Here is a 12,205-nt window from a genome sequence, read left to right on the forward strand (position 1 = left end):
ATTTCAAACCATACGCCCTTGCCCTCGATCCAGCGGCGTCTCTTGGATATGTGTGCTTGGTATGTGTCTTCTCATCCCCAGGGAAGACCATATTCCTACAACAAAGATGTGATTTGGCTCGTACCAATAGGGCCAGTCTCTTGTACCCCATTTGTTTGAAGGTCTCAACAAGTTCGCCGCTGCTTTTCAAGCCTTAGGAGCAACACGTTTCTGTTCGCGCTCTTCTCTCTGGGTGCTATCTTGTTTCTTTTGTGGCATTATGCACTTGCTTGGGGCGTTTCTTTGTATGCCTCGTCTGAAAGATTAGATACAATACGTCTCTGTCTATTCAGTTTCTTGTAAGGATTTTTTTACCTCACTAGGGACTTGAAGGGGATTGTGAAGGGAAAGATAGTGGTCTTTCTTGGCTGATCTAGTGCATATATCCTAGCATGAAGCATGAAGCAAGAGGTTGAAAGGTTATAGGAAATCTCGTAAATATCACTCAGGGGCTCGAAAGAAGGAAAATAAAAGTGTATAGGGGATCTACGCAAATGAGAGGATATCGCAAACCTCCCGTATGTGTTTAGGATATATATACATTGAAGTATCTAAGCGGGGGAGAGATCCAACAAAGAAGCATACATGCAGGCTTTACTTTTTTTTTATCGGCTTCTGCCTCATGCCTAGCTGTATAACATCAAATATAAGCAAAAACCAAAACAGAGAACTGCCATTGAAACAGCAAAGCATCGAAGACCGTGGAAGCAAGGGCGGTGAGCGAGAGCTCCCCAAACTGCCGGCGTGAGGACATCATATCAGCTCTCTTACAGTCCGCATCAACCATCAACATCTCCAATTCCGTCCGAGCTTACTACGTTACTATCTTGATTCAGCATCTTGTCCTCTATCAGTGACTTCAATCTAAACAGCACCCAAATCTCCACCATGGAGTCCAAGATCCCCGATTTCTTGCTCGAGCAGCAAGCACAAGGAAGCCCAGAAACACAACCCTATTTCCTCACCTTCGAAGACTACTGGGAGCGCAAACTATGGCACCAGCTTACAGACTCATTGGTCGAGTTCTTCCGCATGCCAGAGAGTGCTCCGCATCGCTTAGCCCTCTTTAAGACTTTCGTGTTCAGTTTCGCCGACCGGGTCAACCAGCTCAAGTTTGTGTCTCTGGGGTTGATGGCAGCAACAGAATGCGCAGGTTGGTGACCCAAAGTCTAGTCCGGAAGCTCCAAAATCCACCATGATGAGCATTCGGTTACGTTGATGCAGGCTAACCATCTTCCTCTAGATGATCAAGAACGACTGGCTTTCCTCACATCCCTCGCCAACAAGACGGATACGGCCGACACACAGGATGCATATGTCTACGCGCTCGCTGACGTGGCCAACGTCAAGCTGTCGCTGAAGGATCTGGAAGGAGCACAGACAGACTTGGCCACCTGCCAGAGAGTGCTAGACACCTTCGACTCAGTCGAGACTGTCGTGCACGCATCATTCTACAAAGTGAACGCGGACTACTACCATGTATGTGATTGGCCGAATCGTTTCTCCAGCCGGACACGGTCTTTCGAATGGAAAGCTAATACCTCTCCCCCCACAGTCTAAGCAAGAATTCGCCTCCTTCTACAAAAACGCCCTCCTCTACCTCGCCTGCATTGACCTGGAAGAACTTACCGAGACCGAGCGCGCATCCCGCGCCTACAACCTCAGCGTAGCCGCCCTGGTATCAGAAACGATCTACAACTTCGGAGAGCTCCTCCTGCACCCGATTCTAGACTCGCTGACTCAGACCCCGCACAACTGGCTCCGCGAGCTTCTCTTCGCCTTCAACCGGGGCGACCTGACTGCCTATGACGTGCTGGCTGGTAACATCAGCAAGAACAAGTTGCTGGAGTCACACAAGGTATTCTTGTACCAGAAGATCTCGCTCTCCGCACTGACGGAGATGGTCTTCCACCGTCCCCCTCACGACCGCTCTCTCTCCTTCCAGGCTATCGCGTCCGAGACAAAGGTGCAGCCGGATGAGATCGAGCATCTCGTTATGAAGGCTTTGTCGCTGGGTTTGCTGCGTGGTTCCATTGATCAGGTTGCTCAGGTTGCACAGATCCACTGGGTTCAGCCCAAGGTTCTGGATATGAAGCAGATCGATGGCATGCGAAACCGTCTTAAGGAATGGGATGCTGGTGTTAACCAGCTCGGTCACTGGATTGAGGGTGCTGGTAAAGATGTTTGGGCTGCATAGATGTCTTATCTCACTTGTGTTCTGACCAGTTCTATTATAATGAATACAATGGTGTCATATTTTATCGTGGCTCCGGTATACCCGTAATTCCTGCATTACGCAGGTGCTAATGCCAGTTGTCTATGAACCCATGTGTACTTGTATTTGACTCGACACATCTACTTCATCCAAAGCCAAGGAAGAATATGATAATCATATTTATATGGTAGTACGAAATTTGCTGAAGAAAATATATACAAAACCCCCCGCATCTCACGCTTACACATAGTATTGCGCAGTATAGAACCCTAGAATATCATCAAGTGTTTGGCAATATTAATAATGTAATTCCCTCCTATACCTAATATAGCTAGCTAAATGGTTCTCAGACTAAGGCATCACATAGCCTTCAGTCGCACACTGCAAAGCCCTGAAATCAGGTGTATCGTGTTGAGTCCTATTATGACACCCTTTAGATTCATAATACTGGCGCACACCGTCATAGCAATCACAATCACTTTTACTGAAGATATTACAAACCCCATTCTTGAGAGTCCACGATTGAGGTTTCAAAAGTGTGCTCGCATCGCAAGACTCCCACGTGAAGCTATCATGCGTCCACCACTTGCAGGTAACGTTCGTATCCGTGAATTTGCTGTTGAGGTTTCCGTGGAGATTCAAGCAGCCGCCGGGTTTGCCGTCGAGGAAGGGCCGGTTATACCCCTCGAGGTGGTAGTAGTCGCCCTCGCAGCCCATTTTGCTGTACATTGTGATTTCCCAAGGAGCTGTCCAAGCGTATTGAGAGTGCGTTGGTTCAGGGACGCTTGGTTTCTTCGTAGTAGTAGATGGCACGGTTGTTGTCGTGGCCTTGCTGGTGGTGCCGGCTTTGGTAGTACTGGCCTTGGAGGTAGGCTTTGCGGCTGTGCCAGTGCCGGCGGGTTTATTGGTCCCTGCTGCGTTTGTCGTGGATTTCGGACCCTCTGTCGCTGGTTTCACGGTGGCTACGGGACCGGCAGGAGGTGCACGGTAACCGGCACTTTGGCAATACTGATCAGAGTCACGGCAGTCGCCCCAGAAAGAACACTTTTGATTGTTAGGACTAGATATACGAGATGGGATACAGGTGCGGGTTTACTTACACATTTAGACGAAGCACATGGGTTCATACCGGCGAGGTCGGCCCATTTGGGCGGACGTACTGTTCCAGGTACTTGTGGACCGCAGGTTGCTTGAGGAAGGGCCATTGGCATTGGAGGTTTCCCAGCGCTGAGGCAGATGAAGTCGCCCTGGTATAGCTGTTTGCATCCGAGCCATGCCCAGGTGTTCTTATTGAAGCTTTCGATGTCCGCCTCGGTGATATCGTGTGCTTTGGCAATCATTGCACATGTATCATAACCTTCGATGATATACTTGAAACAAAAGCCGTCTTTGGTTGGCACTGGGACAGTGGCTGTCGCGAGACGGAGAAAGAGAAGCCATAGAGCAAGAAAGTCGATTCGAAAGAGATCCATCTTGTGTTGACCTGGGGGATACATCCATTTGTTCGAGTAACAAGGCGCTTTTTCTTTATATAGATTGATAGAGAGAATTGGGGTTATAAGGTTGAGACTTGATAGAGAAATTGCATGAAAGAAGCAGGGCACTGTTCCCGAGTTAGGGCAAGATACATGGGAATTGGTTAAGAACAATCCAATATAGATCCACTTGATGAATGCGAGTTGTTAGTATTGTTCTAGGATCAAAACAAAGAGTCGAGGAAATTTGTCGAATCGGAAGTTTGACATCCTAGATGTTTTCATTGTTCGCTCGAATCAGCTGTGCATGACCTTTGCGATATGGTATGTATAAAGTTATAACATAGGCGCAGTCTTTGTCCAACCTCGCTTTGGGATCTTCTGGCGTTGAATACCAAATGTTCTTTAATGGTAGTTATTGGCCATGACGAGGCAATAGAGGCTTGGGCGCTAGAGAGAATAATCTGAAACAAACCCCCTTCTTTGAAGACAGGTACGTGGCAAATGAGACATCTCAAAGGGGGTGGGCACATTCAGAGTACCTATTGGATCAAGTGACAAGAGTACATTCAACTCGTTTTGGGTATGCATTTGCGGTATACGTACCTTGGACGGTTGATATTCGGAGTCCATGCTACCAGGCCAAGGCATCCAGGGCCCTGGTCCATCTTCGTTTCTTTGTTTTAATAGTCATATACGCAGATTCCCAGACTTGTATTTATTAATATCCTATATCATTGGATCGACGCGACAGAACGCACGACACAACAATGTAAAACAATATAATCAGAACATGGACGACCCCAGCAAAACACAGCCAATCAACCAAGCTGGCCACCACACACACCAAACGACGACCTGAGTCCACATACCCCAAACATCCCAACCGAAAGCCGCCTGTGTGAGGACAGCCTCGACCGAGACCCCCATATACCAGCAGACGCCAAGGAGAACAGTTGGTGGGGAGACGAGGTTGAGAAGCACCAGACCCAGACTGGAAATTGCTAAGCGGAATGGCGCGGAGCCTCGTAGGCGAGTGACGAAGCTAAGTGGCGTGCAGAGCAGACCGATCATGAATGAAAGGGAGAAGTTGAGGGTGGCGAGGGTTGAGAGGGAGAGGCCCAGTAGGAGGAGGGAGAATGATTTGATAAGGTGGTACTGTTGGGGAATGATTGGTTTTGATAGACCGAGGCCATTGGAGAGGATTGCGGCGAGGAGGAGGGGGAGGATGATGTCCACGACCACGAATATGTATGTGGTAGTTGTGAAGTACTATTGATTTGTTAGCGGATATTATTCTTGCGGCTGTAGGCTAGCAGATCTCACATGGTGGAAGACATTATTGAAGACCCAGAGCGGGACAAGACCGAGTAGATGGAGTCCGACAACAAGCGAGAGTGGTAGAGCAAGATATCGTTCTGCGATGTTACTCATCTTGGGCTTCTCTTCAGTTGTTGACTTCTCGCTCTTAGGTTTAGCACTTGGCTTGCTTTCTGGGTAATACCCAGTGCGCATCCATAGGGCAATTGCCATGATGGTGAAATTTACAGCGATCAGCATAGCGCTAGGCAAATAGGTTCCAATGCTGACAAAACGGTTGGACTGCATTAGCAGATAGAAGAAAAAGCTCTGGTGCAGGTGCTCCAGCAAATTGTTCAAACTGCGGCAAAGAGATTCGATAGTCCGGCCCAGGGCCATTTCATCTTCCCATCCCTCACCCTTGGTCTGCAGAGTGATAGCATCGATATGGTACGGCATGAAGCTGCTGTGTGCACCGGTGGCATATCCGAGACCCTGTTTGGTCATACCGCGGAACATGGTCTGTAGACGATGCTCGTAGCTGTCGTCGTGACCCCACATTTCCTGTAGATTGGCCCCAATGCCCATCTGGCCGCCTGCAATAGCCACAGCCGTGTTGAACAGGTCGAGGTTGGGGAGTTGGCCATTGACTCCATCGTATACAATATGGAGCGTCTGGAACCGGTGTTCGAATGGGTATTCAATGACTAGTGCTCCTTGTAACGCTCCACTCTTTAAAGGAAGTGGCTGTACCGAAGCCGGGTGCATATCATGGTAGGCATCGATCCAAGCCTGAGTTCCTGTTTTGCTGTCCGGGGTAATTAGGAAAATGATATCCTTGGACCATAACGACCATCCTAGTATTAATTGTCAGTAACATGACTAGAGGAGCGCAATGACGAAACTCACTCTTGAAATATCTCGCCAATGTCAATGCAAGAGTGACACCATTCAGGTTCAACTCATTATCAGCCGTCTTCCATGGTGCAACCAGCACAATTGCCTCCGTGGCATCACCGCGCGGCGCATGGATAATAGCATAAGTGTTCTCTCCCCGGTGCGTAATGCCCGCAGAGGTATATTCGTATTTTTGCGTGGCAACTTTAAGGCCCGCCGCTTGCAGAATTGACTGCAACTTGTCCGAGACCCTGTTGAAGTATCAGCAAATAGTCCAGCCTGTGTCGGGTTCGTTCGACCTACGCCGCTGTCACTTCCGCCTCGTCTTTGTGGCCGCCTCTCGCTTGTCCATCATTCAACAACCCTTCCAATTCTCTCTTATAGCCCCGGAAGACATTCTGCTCGCTTCCTGTGAAATACGCATGGACTTGGCCCGGCAGGAGCGCATTCTCGGAGATGTAGGTTTGTCGGGAGTATTCGTTCAGAGGCAGGAGAAGCAGCCAGACAACACCAACGACAATGCAGATAAAGGATAGGAGATTCGGAAGGCGAACGAAGAGGAAGGTGGGGTTATTCCGCAAGTTGCGGATTGCAGCTGGCATCTTGTTAGTTGGGGGTTCCGGTGCTGGTGCCAGGAAGGACAGGTGGTATTCCAGGTTGTTCGCTCACATTTCAACGCCATTGACTATTGACCATCGGGAAATGAGTTCCCGTGCCGCGAAGGCGAAGCCGTTAAATGAGTGGAATTAATTGGACTGAACTGTAGTTTTACAAGTCAACAGTGGAGATCGAGAGCTCCGTTGTTTATGCGCGGAGAAGTGGAATTTACGCCGAACGACAATGACCAACAGCGCAAATTAAATGGGAGTATGCACACGCTATGCTATTTTCCAATGTCCCTCCCCCTCTTCTACCCTCGAGTCTGCAACAATATAAAAAAAACTATGGTGAAAATATACATTAAAATGGGAAATGAAGAATGCATCAATACCGGGATCAGGCTCCCAGGCGCTGGGTGGATCCCAAGTAGCTCATGGGTGTTTGGTTGCCGTTGGCGCCGGAAGGGTTGTTGGTTGGGAGAACTCCATAGCGACCATAAGTCTTTTGGTCGACGGAGACATAGTGAGGCAGGCGTCCCAGGAGATTCAGCTTGCCCTCGATCCAGCGGAGGACCTTCTCAGGGGGCACAAACACCTTGAGGTATCCGAGGCCAACTAAGGACAGTTAGCAGCGAAAAACAAGAGAAATCAGAAAGGAGAACTCACGGAGATATCCAACAAGGATGGCACAGAGGTGGCCAAGGAAGCTCACGTTCGAGATGAGGATGGATACAACGACACATGCGAACAGAGGTGAAGTCCAGGTGGGAATTTTGTACGGGCCAAGACTGAAGGGCGTTAATAAAATGGGACTAAGTTATATCCAAACGAATCATACCTGAAGTTGGGGTGAGACTTGTAGGTCTTGATGGCTTCCGAACCAAGAAGCAAGAAAACCCAGATGCTGGATTCAAGGTCAGTTACTGAAATATCTCAACCCGGTGAGCTAAGGCTTACCTTGCGCCGACCACTGAAGTATTTCTGTGTAGGATAAACCTCTCAACCAATATATAAAGACCAGCAGGAACAGTCGAGAGAGCTAAAAAAATATTCAACATTAGTCAAAATGGCCACAAGCGTTGGGTTTACCAGAGCACTCACGTCCAACAAACAACGCAATAGCAGTCAAAGTGCCATGCTCAGCCTCAAAGCGTTCGATCAGCGGTGTAAGCGCCACAGCATTAAAGAAAGCATGGAAAAATCCCGTATGAATGAAAGGATAGGTGTTCAGTCGGTACACTAGTAATACCGTCAAGTCAGCATGCGCCCAATACACTCTTCCAACACGGAATCAAACATACTGGTCCCAAGATTTATTTCCTCTGGAATCAGAGCACCCCATTGTATAACACCCCACACAGATTGGAATTCAAGCAGCCAAAAGACCAGAATGATCAGCAGCACCAGCCGGGTGAACAGTGGTAGTCGGAGGAGGTATGATCGTATGCGACCCGGATTGAAAGGCAATGGGGGTAAAGCAGCCGGAATCGCCATGATTGCTGATTTTTGATATACTGTCTACTATCACCTTTAAATAAAATATAGTGACGAAACCACTTCAGGGTGGCCGGAGTAGAGTTGGGCTGGCAAGTCGGGATCTTCCACGACTGTGAAGAAGAGGATTTGTGGTCGTAATCGTTAGGAGGAATTGGAGACGTGTTCAAGTATCAGATGGCGAATCAAACAATGAATGACTAGAAAGAAAGTACAATCGTCAGTTTTCTGTTTTCCTCGCTTTGAACACGAACTTCTGGATAACAGGGATAACTCACAAGGCGCACGCGATTCCTGACGGGAATCAACAAACAGAGACAAGAAACCCTAGCGGAAAACTAGTACAACTCCGAATACCAAGGTCAAAAACAACCTTGAGTAAAATATCCAGCCTGAAGAGAGAGGTCAAGGGAGACCAGTCGGGCCATTAAAGTGACTTGTTCGCGAAGTTACGCCCTGCGATAAAGACCAACCGCGCAATTATAAACTACCGGATGTCGGATAGGCAGGGTAGACACGGACGGTGGCGACTATAAATTGGCAATCTACTCCACACTGAATGGTCTATTCATTCTATTCCTCAGAGATAAGATCGTGCTCGATATCGCTATCTGCTATGTATATGTGCAAAATCCTCACAATATATTTACAGGTGCTCGTTAAACCAGACAATGGCCTGGCAGAAAGCCTGCTCCTTCGCCCACTTCTGCTTGGGGTCGCTCAGATCAGCGCGCACAGCGAAGCCGTGGTTGACACCGCTGAACAGGTTGATCTGCCACGGTTGATCAGCCTTAATAAGAATCTCCTCGGACTCGTGACGAAGCTGGGTAGTGAAGATGGAGTCGGTCTCTGTCGACACAGCTAAATTAGCCTTTGGTGATACTTTTTTAGACTGATATCTAGCAAACATGAACTTACGAGCAGCGGCAATAGACAGGGGGCCCTTAATGGCGCCGAGCTCCTCGTGGGTAATGAGCGAGGGGTGTGCAGTGTAGCCAACATCAACCTGGCCGGGCTTGAGGAAGCGGCAGACGTACTAAACGAAGATTTTAGCACCAGAGTTTCAAGTCATGTTTTCTGAGACCGGATCTTCAGATCCAAAATACAAGTACATACCTTACCGCCGAAGCAGTAGCCAACAGCGCCAATCTTCTTGACGCCGAGAGTCTCGCGGGCGTACTTAATAGTCGACTCGACAACGGGGTCAACCTTCTCGGGCAGGTGGTGGGGGAGCCATGAAGCCAGATCGGCCTTGCCAGATTGCATGTCGCTAACGCTGATCTTGTCGCCCTGGAAAAGATCCGGAATGATGGTCAGGTAACCATTGTTGGCATACTCATCGGCAAGGATTTGGGCGTTGGTGAAAATGCCGAAGATATCGCTCAGGAAGATAATGGCCTTCTCGGGGGTCTTATTGTCCTTAGGGTAGACGAAGTAGGTTTCAACTAGACAACAACTTGGGTTAACAATGATAGCTCTGGCGGGGTGTCTGCAATCGGGGAATTTCCATCTTACCTCCGTCGATGTTCTTGATCTCGCCAACGGGAGTACCTTCGTGCTTGAAACCAGAGGCACAGCAGGCAGCGGGAGGATTGGAGGCCATTTTAAACTAAAAAAGTGGTATGAAATGTGAAAATGAGGTACTTTGGAGTTGATGTATGTCAAATTTTCTAGAGGGGTTGCTTGATTGCTTATAAATGTACTCCCAGTTGTACAATGTTTAATCCAAGCCTTTGGCGATTTCAACAGACATCATCTTCTTCCAATCAGACTGGCTCTTCACTTCCGACTTTCTCTTGGGACTCCACTTGCCCCTCGTTGACCCTCTTTCATCCCGACGGCTCGGGGATAAGTTACTAACTCCGTATATCTATCACAACGTACATATATGTACTTGTTTGAAAAGAGAACAACATTGCATTCATATTTTGCACTATGTACTGCATATATCTGAGAGACTAGCATATCCAGTCCCAATCATTTCCAACCATTATTACCACATTAGTCCATTCACACATTGAACGTCACAAAATATCATGTCCGAGGGGTTCCAAGGAACTATCCTTCCCAGGGTATCTTTTTCTGTAAGGAATATTATGTCGCATGAAGAATTCACAAGCAAAATGACTCCGTATATTCCAGCATGAAACAAAAAAGCCTCAGAAATGTAAGGGGGTATCAAAGGAAAAATGTCGCGGATTCTTCACTTGAAGTGGAAGTCTGGCCGCGGACGCTGAGTACGCTTCACAGCCCAGGCCTTGATGGCAATTGTCAAGATCTCATAAGCCATGATGAAAGCACTGAAGCCCAGGCCAACGGTGAACGTAAACATTGCATCCAGGTCGTAGTACTCCATCGCTTCAATCACATTACGGGTCTGGATCAATGTTAGCCATGTCCTTGGGTGACATCGTAAAGCTTATAAAGGGGTAGATGTAAACTTACACTCATCATGAAAATTAGACCTCCCGAGATCAGGCAAAATGCAGCAATAATCTCTGTCGGGGGGCGAGCCGGGAGGTACGAGGTCGGCGGCTTGAGGTATAGCAGGACATATGTCATTCCACGCGCCAGCGCGAATCCAACCAGCATATTACCCCATTGTTTGTGTACCATACTCGACGTCATGCTGGTCTGGTGGTGCGACCCCATCATCATGCCAAGCAACATAATGACCAGGGCTGGCATGGGGTTCAAGGAAACACCCTGCGATTTCGGTGGCCGCCAAGCTTCATCCAAAGCACTGTGAGCTGGGATTTGGAGGACGGTGTTGTTGAGCCAGTCACGGATGCGGGTAGATTCGAAAAGCATACCGGCCTATTTTATGTTAAGTCAGATCGATTCCACAATGAGACCAAAAACAACAAGAGGAAATCATACCAGACCACCGCCGAAGAACAGGATGGAAATTGAAACGTGCTCCAGATCTGTGGCAGACCATGGCTTGCCCGCACTGGAGAGGTGCTCGAGGAAGACATTTGTCGCGCCATATAGGAAAATAACGAACGACTCTGTAGCTTCACCCGAGGGAACCTTGGATTTCCAACCAGCAATAGACGCCGGGGGTTTCTTGTTCCAGGCCCAGCCCAGATCTGCCCAGCAGCCAATGTAGCGTCCAAGTGTCAGGACACCATACCAGAAGAAGATACCACCCTTGATGAAGTGCGCAAGCCCATTGAAGACCTCGCGCTCCCTCATGATACCACCATAAGTCACAGCGCCAGTCGCAATAGCCGTGAATCCGAACGGAAGAATGACACGGTCAATGACGTTATACACGACATTCAAAACGCGGAGGAACCGGCTAGGAATCAGACCAGGGATAGTCTTCGACAGGAAGCGACCAACACCCGTGCGCTGAATCCAGCCATTTTGGGTGGTGACGTTCGCTGGTAGTTCGTCGGGCTTTTCGAATCCATCGTAGTCGGTTGGTGACTCACAAGATGGCGAAGTAGGACTGTGGATAGAAGACGACGAGTTACTATCCGTACCCTGGCCACTATCGCGAGACCAGCGGTGCTCGCGAATTGCAGTGTTCAGGCAAACATGCTCATTGTCATGGTCGTCAGTCGCGATAGGCAAGAACGCAGCATGTTCATACGAGGGCGCAACCGACTTGCCGCGACCAGCGTAGGCAAAGAGCAAAGCCAGGACGCCCTGGGTGCCAACAACACACGTCGCGATCCAGCCGATTTTGTGGTGGGCGTTGTTCTCGTAAAGGTCTGGCGTCTGGCTGTTGTAGATAACCCCGAGCAGGACACCAAAAGCGTTAAAGGCAAGAAAGAGGAATTGCGAAGGAAGCGCAAGCCAAGAGCGCGCAATACTCAGCATAACAGCTATTCAAGAAGTCAGTTTCTGTGCGTCTCCTTCTCTTCGCACCCCAGAGCACAATAACACGTCAAGTCACTTACCAACAGGAAGAACGAAGCACCATCCCAGAACCATCAGGGCAATGTGAGCTATAATGGCGCTGGAGTGCTTGCTATATGCGAAATAGCTCATCGGTCCATCAGTGTCGGCCGGCATCGCGGTGGTCGTAGGTTCCGGCGCGTTGGTGGTGGCCGCGTGCATATCCATCCCCATGTCCATTCCCCCCTGTCCATTGATTCATCATCACCGTGTGGAAGCGCGGTCGCAAGCGACGCGATACACAGAGTGAGAGTTACCGCCAATGCGGCTCGAGTAGC

At 48.9% G+C, this 12,205-nt stretch overlaps 4 protein-coding genes across 4 annotated transcripts; 1 reads left to right on the forward strand and 3 right to left on the reverse strand.

Moving 5' to 3' along the window:
• Nucleotides 1–927: 927 nt before the first annotated feature.
• On the forward strand, nt 928–2,236 carry N7479_001600 (proteasome regulatory particle lid subunit RPN9; the record flags this gene model as incomplete). The annotated part of the gene is made up of 3 exons (XM_057249297.1): nt 928–1,192; nt 1,283–1,518; nt 1,595–2,236. The coding sequence occupies 3 exons, from the start codon at nt 928–930 to the stop codon at nt 2,234–2,236; spliced, it is 1,143 nt and encodes a 380-aa protein (XP_057113729.1).
• Nucleotides 2,237–2,605: 369 nt separating this feature from the next.
• N7479_001601 (Rhomboid protein 2) lies at nt 2,606–8,018 on the reverse strand (the record flags this gene model as incomplete). The annotated part of the gene is made up of 12 exons (XM_057249298.1): nt 2,606–3,298; nt 3,355–3,737; nt 4,602–5,001; nt 5,056–5,885; nt 5,938–6,176; nt 6,229–6,589; nt 7,020–7,139; nt 7,191–7,312; nt 7,363–7,428; nt 7,482–7,563; nt 7,626–7,763; nt 7,826–8,018. 12 exons carry the CDS (start codon nt 8,016–8,018, stop codon nt 2,606–2,608), a joined length of 3,627 nt encoding a protein of 1,208 aa, XP_057113730.1.
• Nucleotides 8,019–8,664: 646 nt separating this feature from the next.
• On the reverse strand, nt 8,665–9,621 carry N7479_001602 (dienelactone hydrolase family protein; the record flags this gene model as incomplete). Its single annotated transcript, XM_057249299.1, has 4 exons — nt 8,665–8,867; nt 8,937–9,054; nt 9,135–9,463; nt 9,534–9,621. 4 exons carry the CDS (start codon nt 9,619–9,621, stop codon nt 8,665–8,667), a joined length of 738 nt encoding a protein of 245 aa, XP_057113731.1.
• Nucleotides 9,622–10,221: 600 nt separating this feature from the next.
• N7479_001603 (Ytp1 family protein) lies at nt 10,222–12,101 on the reverse strand (the record flags this gene model as incomplete). Its single annotated transcript, XM_057249300.1, has 4 exons — nt 10,222–10,395; nt 10,464–10,835; nt 10,899–11,854; nt 11,930–12,101. The coding sequence occupies 4 exons, from the start codon at nt 12,099–12,101 to the stop codon at nt 10,222–10,224; spliced, it is 1,674 nt and encodes a 557-aa protein (XP_057113732.1).
• Nucleotides 12,102–12,205: the final 104 nt, after the last annotated feature.

Source organism: Penicillium vulpinum, assembly GCF_028829585.1.
Source record: "Penicillium vulpinum strain IBT 29486 chromosome Unknown utg000001l_segment0_segment0, whole genome shotgun sequence".
Classification (NCBI taxonomy): domain Eukaryota; kingdom Fungi; phylum Ascomycota; class Eurotiomycetes; order Eurotiales; family Aspergillaceae; genus Penicillium; species Penicillium vulpinum.